This window comes from Rutidosis leptorrhynchoides, chromosome 1 (genome assembly GCF_046630445.1).
Source record: "Rutidosis leptorrhynchoides isolate AG116_Rl617_1_P2 chromosome 1, CSIRO_AGI_Rlap_v1, whole genome shotgun sequence".
In the NCBI taxonomy this organism is placed as follows: domain Eukaryota; kingdom Viridiplantae; phylum Streptophyta; class Magnoliopsida; order Asterales; family Asteraceae; genus Rutidosis; species Rutidosis leptorrhynchoides.
The window spans coordinates 361485704-361507418 of record NC_092333.1 but is presented as its reverse complement, the minus strand read 5'-3'; the positions used below and the strand labels follow the sequence as shown (position 1 = coordinate 361507418).

The 21715-nt window shown below is 31.4% G+C and overlaps 1 protein-coding gene and 1 long non-coding RNA gene across 3 annotated transcripts; one reads left to right on the top strand and one right to left on the bottom strand.

The window, feature by feature from the left end:
• Window positions 1-14204: 14204 nt before the first annotated feature.
• Window positions 14205-16433, bottom strand: LOC139870881 (uncharacterized). Of its 2 annotated transcripts, none has more exons than XM_071858649.1 (4): window positions 16299-16433; window positions 16058-16125; window positions 14949-15107; window positions 14205-14412 (listed from the first exon to the last, which is right to left on the bottom strand). In XM_071858649.1, the coding sequence occupies exons 1-4, from the start codon at window positions 16351-16353 to the stop codon at window positions 14389-14391; spliced, it is 306 nt and encodes a 101-aa protein (XP_071714750.1). In that variant the 5' UTR covers window positions 16354-16433; the 3' UTR covers window positions 14205-14388. The 2 variants fall into 2 exon arrangements, with proteins under 2 accessions (XP_071714750.1, XP_071714755.1); XM_071858654.1 differs by lacking the exon at window positions 14205-14412 and adding an exon at window positions 14488-14787.
• A 2261-nt stretch (window positions 16434-18694) lies between these two features.
• On the top strand, window positions 18695-20875 carry LOC139870876 (uncharacterized). Its single transcript, XR_011766617.1, has 3 exons — window positions 18695-18822; window positions 19779-19925; window positions 20553-20875. It is a non-coding gene; the product is annotated as an uncharacterized lncRNA (long non-coding RNA).
• Window positions 20876-21715: the final 840 nt, after the last annotated feature.

The window sequence follows — 21715 nt, the reverse complement described above, 5'->3', positions numbered from 1 at the left end:
ACTTAATGATTTAAAACCTGGAAACACGAAAAACACCGTAAAACTGGATTTACGCCGTCGTAGTAACACCGCGGGCTGTTTTGGGTTAGTTAATTAAAAACTATGATAAACTTTGATTTTAAAGTTGTTATTCTGAGAAAATGATTTTTATTATGAACATGAAACTATATCCAAAAATTATGATTAAACTCAAAGTGGAAGTATGTTTTCTAAAATGGTCATCTAGACGTCGTTCTTTCGACTGAAATGACTACCTTTACAAAAATGACTTGTAACTTATTTTTCCGACTATAAACCTATACTTTTCTGTTTATATTCATAAAATAGAGTTCAATATGAAACCATAGCAATTTGATTCACTCAAAACGGATTTAAAATGAAGAAGTTATGGGTAAAACAAGATTGGATAATTTTTCTCATTTTAGCTACGTGAAAATTGGTAACAAATCTATTCCAACCATAACTTAATCAACTTGTATTGTATATTATGTAATCTTGAGATACCATAGACACGTATACAATGTTTCGACCTATCATGTCGACACATCTATATATATTTCGGAACAACCATAGACACTCTATATGTGAATGTTGGAGTTAGCTATACAGGGTTGAGGTTGATTCCAAAATATATATAGTTTGAGTTGTGATCAATACTGAGATACGTATACACTGGGTCGTGGATTGATTCAAGATAATATTTATCGATTTATTTCTGTACATCTAACTGTGGACAACTAGTTGTAGGTTACTAACGAGGACAGCTGACTTAATAAACTTAAAACATCAAAATATATTAAAAGTGTTGTAAATATATTTTGAACATACTTTGATATATATGTATATATTGTTATAGGTTCGTAAATCAACCAGTGGCCAAGTCTTACTTCCCGACGAAGTAAAAATCTGTGAAAGTGAGTTATAGTCCCACTTTTAAAATCTAATATTTTTGGGATGAGAATACATGCAGGTTTTATAAATGATTTACAAAATAGACACAAGTACGTGAAACTACATTCTATGGTTGAATTATCGAAATCGAATATGCCCCTTTTTATTAAGTCTGGTAATCTAAGAATTAGGGAACAGACACCCTAATTGACGCGAATCCTAAAGATAGATCTATTGGGCCTAACAAACCCCATCCAAAGTACCGGATGCTTTAGTACTTCGAAATTTATATCATATCCGAAGGGTGTCCCGGAATGATGGGGATATTCTTATATATGCATCTTGTTAATGTCGGTTACCAGGTGTTCACCATATGAATGATTTTTATCTCTATGTATGGGATGTGTATTGAAATATGAAATCTTGTGGTCTATTGTTACGATTTGATATATATAGGTTAAACCTATAACTCACCAACATTTTTGTTGACGTTTAAAGCATGTTTATTCTCAGGTAAATATTAAGAGCTTCCGCTGTTGCATACTAAAATAAGGACAAGATTTGGAGTCCATGTTTGTATGATATTGTGTAAAAACTGCATTCAAGAAACTGATTTCGATGTAACATATTTGTATTGTAAACCATTATGTAATGGTCGTGTGTAAACAGGATATTTTAGATTATCATTATTTGATAATCTACGTAAAGCTTTTTAAACCTTTATTTATGAAATAAAGGTTATGGTTTGTTTTAAAAATGAATGCAGTCTTTGAAAAACGTCTCATATAGAGGTCAAAACCTCGCAACGAAATCAATTAATATGGAACGTTTTTAATCAATAAGAACGGGACATTTCACGTGAATGCCTACACATATTTATCTGGCGCAGCTTGGGCCAGTATGTCAAGTAAATCTTCCTGACTCTTCTTCTTGCTTTTCCCCGCAGAATCGGTAGTGCGTCCTGAAGGCGTACTTGGTGAAAGCAAAGACGACAACTAGAGAATAGGCGAAGGCATTCGCTTTCTTCATATATTGTCCAGGGGAGTGCGATTTCTAGTTGGACAACCAACATCGATGTTCTGCCCCGCTAAATACTCGCATGCACTCGAAGGTGTCATTAATCTCCTGGTATGAACCGTTGACTTGGGCGTAGAGTATATGTGAAAGGACCCTACTATAGTATAAGGAGTTTCTTCCTTATAATCATCGTCCTCATCATCTTCATCACTTGGTGCCCAATATTCGTCAGTTTTTTGCGACGTAAATGGCTGAGATACAGAGCAACTACAGCTGATGATGTTGTTGAATTTTCGGGGAGCTTTTCTGCTCCGGTGTTTGGAGTTTTGCTTGTGACGGGAGTCTTGACTTGATTTGCTTGTTTCGACCCCATAATATTATAACCGTGAGAACGAGACGATTGATTGTTACCAGACTTTCCCATTGCAACATGTTACACAAGAAAAACCACGAAAAGATTAGAAGTGATAGGTCAGATCATAGTGAGAATTGAAAAAATGATTGTTAGAATGAGACTCGGTACGTGTAAGAACAGATTTGGTATTAGAGAGTTTCGATAAGTTTACATTCCACAGTGATCAAGCATGAAATAGTCCAAAGGGTTTGGTTCATGCAAGATCAACGATAAAGGGGGATTTAAGGGTTTTTTGAGTTTAACTCTACGGTCCGGATGTGACGACCCGGAAATTTCCGACCAAATTTAAACTTTAATCTTTATATTATTCCGACACGATAAGCAAAGTTTGTTAAGTTAAATCTCAAGAATTTTAAACTGTGTTCATACATTCATTATAACCTCGACCAAATTCTGACGATTCACGAACCGTTATATATAAATAGATATGTATATGTATATATATATATTATAACTTGAGAATATTAATAAAGTATTAAACGTATAATACTTTATACGAACGTATTTGTTTCAATATGATTTTCGATGAAATTAAAAAAAATATATTAAATGATTGAATTATTAGAAACATTGAATTATGATTACAAGTCTCTGTTGAGAGGTCCACTATGATTTGAGAAAATCTATTCCTCTTAACGATATTCAGAATAATTTGTAAAGCTATTTATTATTAAAAACAAAAAGTGTCATTTACGAAAGTTAGACAAAAGTTAGTGGAGAATTGGTTTCCATAATATTCTATTAATTTAGTTTCAAAAGTATAAAAAACGTTTTCAGTTTAAAAAGAACTTTATTATTAAAACGTATATAACTTTTATAAATATCTAGAATCACTTTTGACAACTCATTACTTAACCAGTATAATAAATATAACGATATTTATATTTTATTTCATTAAATATATATAACGATTTAAATTAATATTATATATATTTATACGCGTATTATACATACATAGTTTTTATACTTTTACTATACTTTAACTTTACCTTTACTTTACTTTTATTTTACTTTAACTTTAATAATTCATACTTTAATAATTCAATTTAATAATTCACTTTAATAATTCATACTTTAATAATTTACTTTAATAATTCACTTTAATAATTCATACTTTAATAATTCACTTTAATAATTCACTTTAATAATTCATACTTTAATAATTCACTTTAATAATTCACTTTAATAATTCATACTTTAATAATTCATACTTTAATAATTCACTTTAATAATTCATAATTTAATAATTCACTTTAATAATTCATACTTTAATAATTCACTTTAATAATTCATACTTTAATAATTCACTTTAATAATTCACTTTAATAATTCATACTTTAATAATTCACTTTAATAATTCATACTTTAATAATTCATACTTCAATAATTCACTTTAATAATTCATACTCTAATAATTCACTTTAATAATTCAAAATCTATTATAAATAGAATTCAATAGGTTTCATTATTTCATAGAAACTTGAAAATATATTTCTCTAAACTCTCTCAATCGATTTATATATATATATATATATATATATATATATATATATATATATATATATATATATATATATATATTTGCTCTGTATTATTTCAAGATATTATTAGTATAAATAAAATATTACGACGGAGTAGTGTCCGAGTGATTTCAAAATAGTTTTTTTGAATGAGTCGAAGCTAAGGAAATTATGGGTTATAGCTATGGAGGTGATGTGTATGGTTCATGGGTATGCTCGTGAGGTCAATCTAGTGTTTATCATCTCCGTTGCGTCTACGTACTTTCCTGCAATATTGAATCTAAATATTGATACGTTCATGAATCCGAGGCCAACCTTGCACTTGTCAAATGACGTTATATGTATTTTTACTACGAAATACAGTATTGTATTAAAGAAATCTTCCGCTGTGCATTAGCTCATTTTAAGAATATTACTTGGAGTCATTCATGGCATATTTTGAAAGACGTTGCATTCGAGTCATTGAGTTCATCAAGATTATTATTAAGCCAATTATAGTTGGATGTATTATGAAATGGTGTGCATGCCGTCAACTTTCGTTGTAAAGAAAGTTTATCTTTTAAAAACGAATGCAATGTTTGTAAAATGTATCATATAGAGGTCAAATACCTCGCGATGTAATCAACTATTGTGAATCGTTTATAATGTATATGAACGGGTCCTTTCAGTTGTTATCAGAGCGGTGGTCTTAGCGAACTAGGTCTGCATTAGTGTGTCTAACTGATAGTCGTTAGGCTGCATTAGTGAGTCTGGACTTCGACCGTGTCTGCATGTCAAAAGTTTTGCTCATCATTTTTGTCGGAAATTGCCTGCTTATCATTCTTAGTCTAGACACGTCTTACTGCATTGACTGCATGAATAGTGTATAGACAAAATTCATATCTTAGCGTATCTGCTAATCTATATCTTAGCGTATCTGTTACTGTAAACTTTGCCTGACATATCCCGTAAATTCCTCCGTAATCTATGAAATCTTTTGCGCTATATATATAGATATTCTATGTAATTAGAATACCACCCGATAGCTGAAAAATCATTTCATATCAAAAAATCCTTTATTCAATTGAACGAAATGGAATTCGTCATTAGTTCAAGTCCCTCGAATTCCGATATGGAATCCCACTCAAGCTCCGAAAGCAGTGTGACCGGAATGGATCAACCAATTAGCCATCATCTATTCTGGATGAATTGGGGATAGGTTCGTAGCCTCCTCAATAATTGGAGACAAGAAGAAGGTGATCCCTTCCATCCACCACATTGCCCTCTTGGCGATGAACCTGAAGCACTTACCGGCGAACCGGTCCGAAACACCATTTTCTCTCTCATTTGCAGATTTTCTCGTCATGATTATATACTACATCAAATTCTAGATTTTATTTATCCGCTCGTCCGAACCGAGAATCACCCCGGTGTAATAGAAGAAGTCAACGCGCTTCGCACTCGAGTAGTGGCTTTAGAGAATATGGTGCAAGGGTTACAAACACCAACAAATAACGAAATATTAATTCATAATTTCAATTTTATTGAATAAATACTCCGTAAAAGTTATGTAATTTCTAAAGTCTTTAGGGATTATTCAGTTCTAGTTTCAACCGTAAATTAAATGAGTTTAATTTAATATTAACTCATTAAATCTATGTTACATCTGAAGAAAATATGTACATATATATTTTCATAAAGACTGAAATAAAATTCTGTTGTACAAAATATTAATTGTGAAATTTTTTTTAACGGGTAGGTAATACCCGAGAGATATATAAATTCACAATTAATATATTACATTTTTCGAAACTGATTCAGCAATCATCAACTATACTCCCTACTTTCACAACAATAACCATTATTTCATATAAATCAAAACAATCATACTCATTCAAATTCAATTACATATTCTGATTTTGAAATCGCATAATTCAATTCGAAATATAACCAGTATCATCACTCTTAGATTCCTATATCTTTCAAAGCTATACTTTGACTTCAAAACTGTGTTAGAACATCATATGTATTAACGATTACAATATGTGCTCAAACCCTTCGAAATTCCTGAAGACACTTCAACTAAGGAACAATCGAGATAATGATCCAACCACATGTTACCCACAGTTATACACCTGAAAAACTCTCAAAACCCAAGTCATAGTTCGACACGTATCCGTGTTAGACCCTTTGGCATTTACTAGCTAACATAACTTTTCAATTCCGTTTAAAAATAGACAGTTTTGTCACGGCTCCAGCAAGTCAACTTCGACTTCTCAATCAAAAAAGTCTTATTATAACCTCGATAGATACGTTGCCCTTTCGCCAACGTTACCGGGGAATCGTTTACATTCACCACATTAGCAATAAACTTACCAACAACTTCACTGATCTTTGACTTTCCAAAAAAAAAAAAATCATTATAATTATCGAAACCCTATCATATACTCATTCGTACCTTATAACAAGAATTGCCATACCAATTATTGAGAATCAGCAATCAGTATTTTGAAACCTCGCAGCATGTCTACATCAACAATTACATATACACACAACGTCTACCTCCAAGACTTACATTATTTGAATGAGAAATTTCTGAAAAACACCCTAAACTGCGAACCAGTTTTCGAAATTTTGAAAAATGCTGATGAAGCAGCAAAAACTGTAAACGACCTTAACAGTAAAAAGTTGGATGATAAAGGATAGCATATTGGCAAAGCTCAGAAAAAGAGAAGATTTGAAACTGGAAAACGGATTGAGCAAAGTATGAAGGAGACTGTGGACAAATCACAAAGGCTGAACCTGCCTTCAAAGAATCCAAATGATTCAGTACTTGCTGAAGTCATTAACGAATACCTTGCTCCTGACTCTAAACCCCTGCGGACAATATCCTTCATCATCCTCTGATATTAGACATTCTAAGATATCATCGTATCTTTCATTATAAATATCATCCATACTTCTGAAGATATTTTTATAATTATTCTTATCTGAAATCATTTACCTCTTCGCGCTATCTGTATTATATCATAAAAGAAACTATTTTAGTTTCTAAATTCTGAAATATTCGAGTTTAAAATAGGAATATTCTTGAAGAAGTGTTGGGAGCTGAAGCATGAGTTAGTATAATATAATGACACTTGATCAACGTGATTATATTACAGTAATTCATGCTGAGTTTCTAAATGGAACATGATGATTCACAGATCATAACGTCATCATGTGCTATGTTACACGACTCTTGTATTCTCTTTGATCTCTAAATATCAAGAAAATATTTCTTGATGATTCGGTCTTTTCCGAGGTATTCTGGTAATTTGACAAGTCAAGATCGTGTCATTACAATTTCCTTCCTAGAACATTAACAATGTTCATTCCGAAATTTATATCTGCGAATTCTGGACCATTACAAGCGGTGCTTAATCGCAAGAAGAAGAAATGAAAGGACAAAGCTCCGAACTAGAAATGGGAGTATAAATCATAGCAAATAGAAGAGAGCATTAACTGTGGATGACAATGATTATAGAAGAAGCAAGGACTTTGAAATATAAGGGAAGATATAAAACCCAACAACAACCCAGAAATCACAAACCGTATATATCAATGCATATAGCAATATAAAGACACGGGAGAACTAAAAACACTATAAAACCAAGAGTATAGTAGAAGTAAATAGATTCTTCTGGAGGCAGATGAAAAAGAAGAGCGACAGATATGAAAGTGAGGAGTATATCAAGAATCAGCACTGGATGAAGCATATTGACAAATACTTTAAAATATGAGTTGAGAAGGTGTGAGTTGTAAGAAAACAAATGAGGTGGATTTATAGTGAAATATCCGACAGAGAAATCAAAATGGATTATCGCATTAATTCGAAGAGGATCATAATTTCCTTAATCGCCGAATAATCAAATCCAATATAGATTACAAAGATTTTCTTTTCGGAGATCATTCGTGATGACGTCAAAAGATACGACGAATCACTATTATCTTATTTCATTCATTTACGATAACTTCACTCACACGTTTCTATTAATCGAATTATTTTATCCATTCTTCTTGAACATGATAAAACTCTATAATCGTTATAATAACATTCTCATTGTTAGTCATGACGACCTCTATCAAATTTCGAGGACGAAATTTCTTTAACGGGTAGGTACTGTGACGACCCGGAAATTTCCGACCAAATTTAAACTTTAATCTTTATATTATTCCGACACGATAAGCAAAGTTTGTTAAGTTAAATCTCAAGAATTTTAAACTGTGTTCATACATTCATTATAACCTCGACCAAATTCTGACGATTCACGAACCGTTATATATAAATAGATATGTATATGTATATATATATTATAACTTGAGAATATTAATAAAGTATTAAACGTATAATACTTTATACGAACGTATTTATTTCAATATGATTTTCGATGAAATTAAAAAAAATATATTAAATGATTAAATTATTAGAAACATTGAATTATGATTACAAGTCTCTGTTGAGAGGTCCACTATGATTTGAGAAAATCTATTCCTCTTAACGATATTCAGAATAATTTGTAAAGCTATTTATAAATAAAAACAAAAGGTGTCATTTACGAAAGTTAGACAAAAGTTAGTGGAGAATTGGTTTCCATAATATTCTATTAATTTAGTTTCAAAAGTATAAAAAACGTTTTCAGTTTAAAAAGAACTTTATTATTAAAACGTATATAACTTTTATAAATATCTAGAATCACTTTTGACAACTCATTACTTAACCAGTATAATAAATATAACGATATTTATATTTTATTTCATTAAATATATATAACGATTTAAATTAATATTATATATATTTATACGCGTATTATACATACATAGTTTTTATACTTTTACTATACTTTAACTTTACCTTTACTTTACTTTTATTTTACTTTAACTTTAATAATTCATACTTTAATAATTCAATTTAATAATTCACTTTAATAATTCATACTTTAATAATTCACTTTAATAATTCACTTTAATAATTCATACTTTAATAATTCACTTTAATAATTCACTTTAATAATTCATACTTTAATAATTCACTTTAATAATTCACTTTAATAATTCATACTTTAATAATTCATACTTTAATAATTCACTTTAATAATTCATAATTTAATAATTCACTTTAATAATTCATACTTTAATAATTCATACTTTAATAATTCACTTTAATAATTCACTTTAATAATTCATACTTTAATAATTCACTTTAATAATTCATACTTTAATAATTCATACTTCAATAATTCACTTTAATAATTCATACTCTAATAATTCACTTTAATAATTCAAAATCTATTATAAATAGAATTCAATAGGTTTCATTATTTCATAGAAACTTTAAAATATATTTCTCTAAACTCTCTCAATCGATTTATATATATATATATATATATATATATATATATATATATATATATATATATATATATATATATATATATATATATATATATATATATATTTGCTCTATATTATTTCAAGATATTATTAGTATAAATAAAATATTACGACGGAGTAGTGTCCGAGTGATTTCAAAATAGTTTTTTTGAATGAGTCGAAGCTAAGGAAATTATGGGTTATAGCTATAGAGGTGATGAGTATGGTTCATGGGTATGCTCGTGAGGTCAATCTAGTGTTTATCATCTCCGTTGCGTCTACGTACTTTCCTACAATATTGAAACTAAATATTGATACGTTCGTGAATCCGAGGCCAACCTTGCACTTGTCAAATGACGTTATATGTATTTTTACTATGAAATACAGTATTGTATTAAAGAAATCTTCTGCTGTGCATTAGCTCATTTTAAGAATATTACTTGGAGTCATTCATGGCATATTTTGAAAGACGTTGCATTCGAGTCATTGAGTTCATCAAGATTATTATTAAGCCAATTATAGTTGGATGTATTATGAAATGGTGTGCATGCCGTCAACTTTCGTTGTAAAGAAAGTTTATCTTTTAAAAACGAATGCAATGTTTGTAAAATGTATCATATAGAGGTCAAATACCTCGCGATGTAATCAACTATTGTGAATCGTTTATAATGTATATGAACGGGTCCTTTCACCGGAGTACCATGAATAACCCTCATACGAGTTGATGATCTCAGAAAGGGTGGTTAAACGTAACCCACCATCATTCGGGTTGACCAGTGTTCATGGCTCGTTGGACGTTGTTAGGATTTACTGTTCAAGGAACGTTACCTGACAACCGTTTGTATATGATTGCGTAGTTAGAGTAATGTAAGTGAATGATGTTTTTTTACTCTACCTTTGTTACCCTTATGTGAGATTCAGTGTGAGTATTTATAGGCGAGAGTGATCGTCCTTTTCTTAGCCACGTAGGCGACAAGAAAAAGGGGAGGGGAAAAGATAGTACAGAGTAGTACTATTATGTCGTATAAATAGTGCGCTCACGTGGTCCCCCCCAGATCGTGCTGCTTTGCCACGTCCTACCATCTATACGATACTGGCACTACAACAAAAGTGTACTTATAGGACCTTTTTTCCTGGGACCTAGTAAAATAAGGTCGTAAAAGCTACTTAGATAGGACCAGACGATATTTAGGGTCCCATTATGATATACTCTTTTAGAGTGGGGTCCTAAAAAGCTCTTTTCTGGGACACATTATTTTTTTGTGTCCTATTATCAAATATTTTCATAGGACACTTAGAAAGTGAATCCTAATAAAGGAGCTTATAAGACCTTTATTCGTTAGTGTCTCATTATGTGTTTATATAACATGACACTTGTTATGAACGTCATATGAAATATACGTTTAGAGACCATTTATTTCCGAGAGTCTTATTATGTTGTAGCATAATAGGACATTTGTACATATGTCCTATAAATGTATGTTATTAGGACGAATTAATTTTTGAGGTCCTAATTATCATAATAGTTGATATGATATAATATGACATTTAATTTGTGTATCATATAAAGGGACTTCATAAGACATTTAAATGTGTGTGTCTTATTATTTGGTAGAGTAATAGGACACATGGTATGACGGTCATATGAGAGTTACTCTTTATAAGACATTTATTTGTGTAAGTCGTATTATAGTAGAAATAATAGGACACTTAAATTCTTTAATAGGACACTTTTAGTTTTGAGGTCATAATTAACATATGATTTCATAGGACACTTTAATTGTGAATCATAAAATGTTTCGTTATAAGACATTTAACGGTTTAGTGTCGCATTATGTGTTAATTCAATATCACTTTATATAAAAGTCATATGAAATAAACTATCATATGACATTTATTTGTCCTAGTCATATTATATATTTAGCTAATAGGACATAACTGTTTAGTGTCACATTATGTGTTAATTTAATAAGACACTTTATATTAAAGTCATATGAAATAAACTATAATAGGACATTTATTTATCCTAGTCATATTATATATTTAGCTAATAGGGCATATAATACTTATGTTGTATCATTGTCAATTTTTAGGACACTTTTAGTTTTTGGAGTCATAATTATCATATGATTTCATAGGACACTTTAATTGTGAATCATAAAATGGTACTTTATAAGACATTTAAGAGTTTAGTGTCGCATTATGTGTTAATTTAATATGACACCTTATATAAAAGTCTTATTAATTAGTGTATCATAGGACATTTATTTTTCCGAGTCGTATCATATCTTAAGCTAATAGGACATGTCATACTTATGTCATATTATTGTAAATATTAGTACACTTTTAGGTTTTTTGGGTCTTAATTATCATATGATTTCACACGACACTATTAATAGTGACTCATCAAAAGAGATCATTTCTATTAGGTGTGATAGGTGTGATTCTGAATGGTATTTATGATGTTAATATAATATGGTTATATTAACCGAACGTCTTAACAGTCTGTTTTAAATGGCTTTTACTATTTACTATCAAAATGGCCTAGGTAAATACGCTAACATTCCATTATAGACATGGTAGTTAGCGAATCCTTCTTCTTCTTTGGCTGTTATTCTTCGTCTTCGATAATTGAGCTGGTACGTCGGGTTCTTTTTCATGTTCTTTGTCAATGTCATCTTATTCCAGTAAGGTGTGTGGCTGGAGCTCACTTGAAAGTTGCGGCTGACGCTGTACACATCTATCGCATGCCTGCATTTGACACAAATTACAAATTATAACTACTTTTTGGTCTTACAGAATGAAAAGGAACAAAGAAAACTAACACAGGTTACTTATTTACTGTACATTAGGCTCACCATTTTCTTCTTTGCTATCTTTTAGTCCATCAAAAATCTCATGATTATTAAACCCTGCACAGAGTAAATTCTGGTTTACAAAAATGATATTTTTTTTCCATAATCAAGATGCCATTATCTATCAATAATCACAAAAAATGTTATTTTGTACCTTGACCAATTGCTTCAGCCATGACGTTACCTAAACTTATTTCAACATAACGCACTTCATTAACAAAAACAATCTGCAAGACTTTTCTTACTTAAATCTCTTTAACGACCTCCCTGAAAAAAAATTACAACAGAAGATCTGTTACATATAGGTAAAAAATAAAAGCTAACGTACTTGAGCAGGATAACTAATATATTTTAGAGCTTCAATCCCCATAGCTGGTCCAATCGTATTAGTAATTCCAGTACTCCAATACTCCGTCATGGAGCACAACCACCCTTAGCCTTGCACCAAATCTTCGTCACTATTCAATAATCGAAAATTTTATATATTGTAGTCACTAACATTTATACCATGAAACTTAGAAGATAAACAAACAAATAAAGCGCTCATTTATGAATGACCATTGTAAACAAATTGCAATTTGTGCCAGGTTCAAGAAAGTCAAATGTTCAAATCATTCCTTGTTTGACGAGAATATCCTAGAGTCTTAGTGACCTAAAAGTCAATTACCAACATTAGCTGTTCAGGGCGACACACACACACAAATTAAGAGACACTTTACCATTTTCTAACGTCGATTAACAACCAAAGCATAACCACTCGAATCTGCTTAACAAATTTAATTTACAATTACAATGTTAGTCGTCTTTGAGACTTCTAATAAATTGGAAGGGGTAGCTTGTAATTTGTAAGTCATGTCACATAAACACCGCATTATTTGACAAAAAATTTAGACACTGCTATAAGGTGTCAAGTTAGTACCATCTGATTTTGTAACAATGCGTATAGAGTATACACAAATAGATGCTACTTTACATGATACATTAGTGATGGATGATTTAGTTGCCAATAAAAGTCAATCATAAAGCAAGAGAAAACATGAGTTTTATTTACATGTATCGAACAAAAACTAACCTTTTCAACCATCAAGTAGTTGCAATGCATTATCAATGTCAATCTGAACGAATTGTGTTTGAAAGTAGTTACTTCCATAATGCCTCTTGAACGTCACAAACACAGAAAAAACTACAACTATTTAGTCATTTAGTGTTAAAAAAGTGTGCTAACAGTGCAGCCAACAGAAAGAGCAACTTACACTTTTATTGCTGATTTGTGGTTTCTATTCACGTACGTACCGGATGAACGTAATCTTCATTTCATTTGGCTTTTAAAAGATGTTTCCAATATACTCTCTCAAATTTAGAAAACAAAAGTAGCATTGGGGCTCATATAAATACATATTTTTCCAACCAATAGGATGCGTATCACCATAGTTGCAAGTGTTACCATCACAAAAAAGAGGTCTCAAGCATAAGTATAAAATTAAGCAATGGATAATGGGTTGAATGGCTACAACTTATGTTGCCCCACCAAGTTTCGAACCCATTCATTATCATTGCTCAACTTAGTTCCTACATATTGATCATCACAGCCCATTTAGATGATAAATTTGATAATTTCAAACATGAATACAGGGATCATCATGGCTGCAAGTTATATGTTGTCATGCCAAGTTATGATTCGATTTTTTCTCATTGCAAGGCTCAATCATAAGCATTCATTATGACAGAAGTACATAAATTACAATAATGAAAAGCTTAAACCGATTAAAGCACCCGATCATGATATGAAAGAAGTACATAAATTACAACAAATATGGAGCAAAGAGTCCACTCTATTTCAATCTCCCATCATTTCTTTGTCAAATTACAAGAAAGCATCCCTGCCTTACAAGTATAATCAAATGAAAAGAAGTATATAAAATAAAATGATTTGAGGTTGTAATGAAATGAATATGTTTTCAGCAACTTTTGATCCATTTAACCCCCTTTGATCCATTTCCTTTAACAGCATTTTTCATCCCTTGAAACATTTCGTTCATAGAATTTATATTGTATTATAAAAAAAAGAAAGGAAAAAAAAGGAACTTCATAAACAGAAAATGCATATACCTTAGAATAAAACTAAGACTAAAGCATCAGCTTAATATTGAAATTGGAAGAACAGCATCGAGTTTGGCATTAAGTGACCATTGTTGAGGATATACAGATGATAATTCGATTGGAAGATGCCAAACTAATACTTTTGAGCAATCATCTGGTATTCCTTCAATTTTTGACTCGTCCTCCACAACTTGTTCGATTAAAGTGCTGACATTACAATTTCCTGAGTTTCATCAAACGATCAACGTGCAAGTATAGAATAATCACAGATAATTATGCTGCCTACAAAACACTATCCTAACAGAAAATCCATAAAATAAACATGTACTCATAGAAATACAACACAAACCCAATGCTTCATACAAACAGACTCAGATACAAAAGTGAAGATCACGAAAAGAAAAGAAATAGATAAACCCTGTCATACCTGCTAACTCAAAACCCTCAAATTTACCGAGCAAGTCTATGAAAATAAAAATAAACAGGTACACTCGTTAAGAAAGCTAACAACAATCTTACAGAAGGACCACTTCACTTGCGAACGAATAGTTAAAAAGATAGACCACCGAAGAGCATGGTGTTACAATGCCTGCCGCATCTGGGAAAAAAAAATTGAAAGACTCAACAATGGTACAGGCTGCATTGACCGTGGCTTACAAGATGATAAAATTATAGGTATAATTCTGGATTATTAAAAATTCCATTAACACAAACTAACAATAATAAAAAAAAAAAAAACAAGTACTGCTTCTAAATTACTTGCACATATAAAATGGAAGAGGCAGGGTTCCCATTTGTCGAAGATCCAGGAGGAATAACCATAGACCAACCATGCAGAGCTATATAACACAAACAGATTCTGACAGCCTGAAGCAAGTACCAACAACTCCCAAAGCCATTGAAAGAACATCCCACATCCTGCAACAGTTGAAAAAACTTGCCACATTGAAAACACTAAACATATACTTATCACTGGAAATCTCATTGTGACAATGACACTCCTTAAAAAGAACTCATGAAAAAAAAATATTAAGTGAAGACAAGAACCACTAATGAGCATATAATTTTAACCGCATAAAGAAAAACCAGCCTATAATATGCTCTTAAACCAACGTTGACAGCAGTTTAAAAACCTCTTTTGTTTAAATATCTATATACTACTTGCTCCTCATATTAACAATGTACAATGCCTTTGTAAGCACTTTTGTAAACAATGAACGAAAATGTAATAATATCTACCTGTCGACCGGCACATCGCGCGGCTGACCACATGCTTGTTATTCACATGCTTGTTATTCTCAATCTAATCAATACACTAAGTTGAATTCAAAAAATTTAATTAAAGTAGTAACTAATAAACAACTACTACTATTATAGAACCTACTACAAACTGATACTCTGTATTGATTATAATGAAGTACTATATTTCAAGAAACTATAGGAATATCTTTAATACACTTGATAAAGATTCATTTCCAGTATCATTCACCACCAACAAAGTTAAGAGTCATTCTAATATAATACTAGTTGAAAACCTGTTGCCTGAGATTGCTGGCATAGAATTCGAATTAGCAAGGCAACATATGTGTTAAACAACAACACAAATATAATATAAGGTTTATACCTTTGAATGTATCAGATATGAACTAAATAACGACAAAATAACAACAACGCCACCTCAACATTCAATTCAATTCATATATCAGATATGAACTATATAACGACAAAATATACAAAAGTTAAGTTTAAAGAAATCAAAACCTAAATCATTCCAAAAATCATCTTTGAAATAACAGAGTTATAAACAGAGTTAATTCAACTTATACACATAGTTATTAACAGTAACAGAGATAAAGAGAAGAAATTACTTCATGAAAGAATTGATGATCAAGGGAATCAAACCTCATCCAACATTCAACCTTTGAGGTGCTGCACCCTAGCAAGTTATTGATTATGTGAATGTGGGATTATGGCTATCTGCCTTTATAAACTGAGTACAAATATATGTTGATGCCTCTTGAAGCTACTATGTGGTGAATATAAGCAATTAAAAGCCCTAATTTTAGCTTTAATAAAAAGTAAGGAAGAAGCAGAAATAGAATGAGATACCTTCATGAATACTCGTCATGGTGAAGATGACTGCGATGACAAATAGGTTGTTCATTCGATCTCTAAGAATCGATATCTATTGATAATGACGGTTTGATAATCACGCTCCAGTTTTTCTTTTACGTATTACTCTTTTACGATAAACTGGAACTGGAAGGGAATGGAAATAGAGGCGCGTGTTTTTTTCCTTACAAAGTACAGTAATTAGGAAATAAAAAATATTTAGGCCTTGCTCTATTAGGCCCCGTAGGTTTTTTTCATTAAATTCTATTTTCTGAATTAAATAAGACTTCTGTGAGGACTGAGTGACAAATAAATAATTTGTGTTTGTTTTATATGTTGAATAACCATCTGAATAATTGAATTTATTAAGTTAACCATGTACATGGTTAGTTACTAGAGCAGTTACTAAAAAGTCGGGACCTAAATGAAAATTAACACTTATTTAAATTTTTTATCATTAAGATGCGCCTTATTTAATAAGTTAAAAACAAATACTTGTCAATCACTTTCCATATTAAGTTTCATACTTTAAGTCCATTAAGGCCTAATCAAACATGGCCTTAGTCTAATGGCCTATATTTATGTTGATTTAAACAATTGCTCTATTAAGGCATTAAGGGTTTATTTAATATATAGAAGGAATTATATTATATTTATTGTTAATAACTAACTGATTATTATCTTATTAATGAGTGATTTGGTGAGGGTCTATATGCTAGTGGTTTATGGGTACTCCGGTCATGGTTCGTGGGTCTAGTGGTGGTTTGGTGATCTGGTGGTTGTCCTATGGTCCGGTAGTGGTTCGATGGTCAGGTGGTGGTTCGTATATCTAGTTTGGTAGTCTGGTGGTGGTCCAGTGGCGATACGGTGTTCCAGTGGTGGTTTTGTGGTCCGGTGGTGGTTCAGTGATCTAGCGGTGGTCTGGTGGTCCCGTGGTGGTTTGTTCGTCCGGTGGTTTTCATTGCCACTATCAGTGTTGGTTTGTTGGTTCGGAGATGGTATTATGGTGGTTCGATTGTTTGGTGATCCGGTGCTGGTTCACTGGTTCAGTAACGGTCTGTTGATGATGATTATTGGTAAGCCATAAACCATAAATCCTACACCCAAAACCCCATATTCTAGACTCTAAAACATAAACCCTTGAACCCTACACCTTAAACCCAATACCCGTTTGGAAAGTACAAAAATGAAATTGATTTGACCCACAGCCCGTTTAGACCTATTACGCAACTCGAAATTGAAACATGAAGCAAAACGAGAAATTGAAAAAATGGGTCGGTTATAAAAATGAATATTATCCGCACCAATTTAACAACAATGAACCGTACCCGTATAATGTTTTTCCATAACTAACAGCTAATAAGTGGTAAGGAACTCATAAATGAGTTCTTTGTAAATTGGTCGTTTGATGTTTCTTCTAAATATGAGTCATCCAATCATCGGAATGATTATTAACATTAAGTTTTCCGATTGTCGGTCAATCAAAGGTATGTGGTCCCAGAAATATACTCTTCCTCGTCAGTTCAGGTAATGTAGCTGTATGGTTTATATGAGATGTCGTGTTTGACATTGATAATGACACCTCTATTGTTTTCCCATGTTTCTAAGATGTGGCATTTTCTTATGTGTCTTGCATGTCACTATGTACTAGAAGGCGCATCGTTTAGTATGACCCCTCGAATGATTCAATCGTGATACAATTTGTATTAGTTCTTCTAGTAGCCTTTACGCTCTTATTCATACTCTCGCTCGCCATTATCTTATTTAATTAACCCTTCTTCATCTAGGTCTATCTCAAAATTCAAATATCACTAAATTCTACTCCCTCCATCACAAGATAAATGTCCCATTAGATTTCAAGGTATTTCTTATTAAAATTTTAACTTTAAATATTTTTTATTCGTGCTATATAATATTTGATAAAAACTACTCCGTATATGAATTGATTCGATTTTGAAATGAGTTTTATTTGTATGATTTTCATTAAATATTATGCAACACAAATAAATATATTCAAAGTTAAAGTTGTATAAGGAAGAATTTAAGAAGTTAAAACATAACAATAATTTTAAACGGAAGGAGTATTGAAAAAGAACTTAAATTCTAAGTTTAAAAAAATTAGAAAATAAAATCTCAAATTTCAGTTCAAATTTAAATTTCCATCTTTCAATTTTCTCTATCTATTAAAGCACGGTCATATATAGTTAACATGAAGAAAAAGATTCTTTTAGTAGATGATCTCAACCATTGAATAGATATTTTAATCAAAGATCTAACGAACATAATTTATGTTACTTAAGATTTGTCTCTTTCTTATTAAGAAAGAGATAAAAATATAAATCTGTCCCTCCATATCAATCAGCAAAAACCGCTCATTAAGCTAACCGTCCATCAAAAATTAGATATTTTAACATATTCATTTTTCACGCTACATCGGAGGCTACTGCATATTTTGCGTACCTGGAACGTTCGTACGAAGATGTCATCCATCGGCCGTCGACCATCAAATGTTGAACATCAGGTATGCAATTCTGGTATGACAGTTTCATACTTATTGATTGCGGATGTGTAATCGAAACATGATTATCGATATCAATCCCTAATTTTCGTTTCAAAAATTAACTCCTAAATTAAGTTTACAGTCCTTTTCCATATAACAATGGGCAAATTTAGGGTTTCAATTTTCTCTTTTTGATTAATGCAAAAGTTGCATCAATAAGAAATCCACGTTTTACAAATTCAATTTTTTTGAGTCGTTGAAATTGTCGTACGAAGATGCACACATCAACTTAAAATACACTCCCTTTTGATTGTACTATTGAATTTTTGCTGTTTCAAATTATCTTGTATTCATATAGCGTATGACCTATGATGCATAATTCACATTATGATGTGAGATGGAGATTGAAATATGAAAGTGGAAGTTTTTTTTTTGAAAAGCAATACGAAAGTGGAAGTTATATTGAATAACTCGGGATGTGTACAAAATGACGAGTTCTCCACAACTTCGTTAAACACTGATAATGATATTCGTATCATGTTAATGTAGATGGCCGTTTCTTTAAATATATCTATGATGATTACGATATATGGTTTATGATTCAAGGAAAGGAAAGAATGAAACCCAGTTTAGGCGAATTTTGGAAAATGGTGATGATGAATATTTAATTTACTGCAAAATAGGAAGCAGTTTCTTCGTTCTTATTTTTATATGTGTTTGTATCCACTGTAAAACAGTTTTCTGAGGATAGAATTTCAGATCAACAAAACCCGAATTGAAAGTTTGTTTGGGTGACTATCCACTCATATGACATGTTTATGATAAGCTATTATATGAAAGTTTGTTTGACTCATTCGAGATAAAACATAATCTGAATCTCATTTGTAGTTAAAGTGGATTTTATTTGTTACATGTACTATCTTCCTTTTTTTCGTTGGTTATACATGCTCTCTAAATTTGTTGTCTATGATTGATAGGTGTGATCATAATGCTTTGGAAGATGCACTACTAAAACGTGTGATGGTTACCCCTAAATAAGTTATCCAAAGAAGTGTTGATCCTGAGGGTGCGTTTGTTAGCATAGATGGTTTGGCTAAGACTTTATATTCACGCTTATTTGACTGGTAATGTTGGGTTATCCATGCATATAATATGTTTGATCTGTTATCTTGTTAGCTTAGTTTACCCTATATTTTAGATAAAAACTAATCAACCCATCTATCTACAATTCTATAATAGAATGGGCTAAAATGGCCACTTCTAAAAGATACTTTGCATCATGTATGTAAATTCGTTAACAGAAATTTCTGGTTGATATGACGTATATACGTTTGTTTGCGTTTTAGTTGACATAGTTACGTAATATAAGTACTATCACACTGTTGTCAACAAATCTAATGTTGCTGAAAGATACGTGTATGGCATCACAAGAAAGTGTCATGAGAGGAACCAGGTTATTCGACACATTCAAAAACCCATTGAAAACGACACTATAGATTAAGATCATGAGATAAGACCCATGACAATAAAACATTATCCTGCTCAACAAATGGGTTAGGCCCTAATTGATGGTTAGTTTGCAACTCCCTACATAAACTTAGTAATTTTTCAGTCATTTTTTCTTCTTTGTTACGAATCAATGATACTGTTTTAGGTATTGTAAGTTTCTTCGAATTTCTTTAATAGTAGCATTAAACTTTCGTTGGGTATTCTTTCATATACTAATAAAGTTATGGAATTTTTGGTTGCAGTTGGTTAACGTAATGGACTATATATTCTTTGTTGGTTGGGGTAGATGAAGAATAACACAAACTTTTTCAACTCCCAATAGTAATTTCACCAAGCAGTACAAGAAAGGAATTGAATCAGAAAAGCCATGGTTACCTATTTTCGGCTGGTCCATGAACGGTGGTCTCTTATTATACGTAGCAAGACTCAAATGGATATATGTGAAGATATTGCTGTTGCTGGTTGATGTTAATTGGCATTTTCATTGTATATTTCAAAGTAATATTTGTTAATTGTTAACCCTATCCATTTCTTACCAATGGAATTCAATTGCTAATTGTTGCAAAATGGTCAAGTCAATGGAGATATTCTTACTTTAGAGTTATCGATTTTGTTTTCATCAACTACACATAGCTAGATTGATATCGTGCAATATCCTATTCATTTTATCTGCAGATAAGCTACATTAATATGCTTGTCGTCAATAGTGAATAAATACATAGTATTATATATCTAATATAATAATGTTCGACCTAAGTAAATATTTTCTTTCCTGATCTCGCAAGGTTGCGGGTATTAAACTAGTTCAAATCTAAAATTCCAGAAAAAAAGTCAAAGGCCAAAATTCAAATTCAATACCACAAACATTTAAAAATTTTAAAATCGTGAATTATTGTTATTACGGGCGTTTAAAAGAAAACCCAGTACTAATTTTTTCCTCCTGCGGTTCATAAAATCAAAACCCTAACTAGGTAGATTATACTTCGTAATATAACGGCACACATACCCACCGCCCTTCAAATCCAATCGCCGGCGATCGCTTTGTGGTCCACCTCCATTCTTCCGCTACTTTTGACGTGCAGAGGAGTGAAGGTATGTGGATTTGTTCTATGCTCTAATTGATTGACGATTTATTATGTTCGTGGCTTTAAAACGTATTTTTTATCTTGAATTTTACTTGAATATCATGTGGTTGGTCTCTCCATGGGATTAAGTTTACATGTCACAAAGGGTTATATCCAAATTGGGTTATTTTAATGGAAGACACTTAGAAAATAAACTTATTTTCTTTTGCACAAGACAATCTAGAATCATAATCCTCTAATTATATGCAATTGTTGTGTTTATCATTATGCAAAACTACTTTTATATTTTAAATGGCTTCCTGTTTTCAGTTTTACCGTGT

Bases quoted from the DNA above. Each gene is read 5' to 3' on its own strand.
- LOC139870881 (XM_071858649.1), bottom strand. From the start codon at position 16,353: ATGAACAACCTATTTGTCATCGCAGTCATCTTCACCATGACGAGTATT. The intron at 15,108-16,057 runs GTAATTTCTTCT...CAACTGTTGCAG, and splicing joins ATCATCAATTCTTTCATGAA to GATGTGGGATGTTCTTTCAA. The intron at 14,413-14,948 runs GTAATTTAGAAG...GATGAAACTCAG, and splicing joins CTTCCATTTTATATGTGCAA to GAAATTGTAATGTCAGCACT.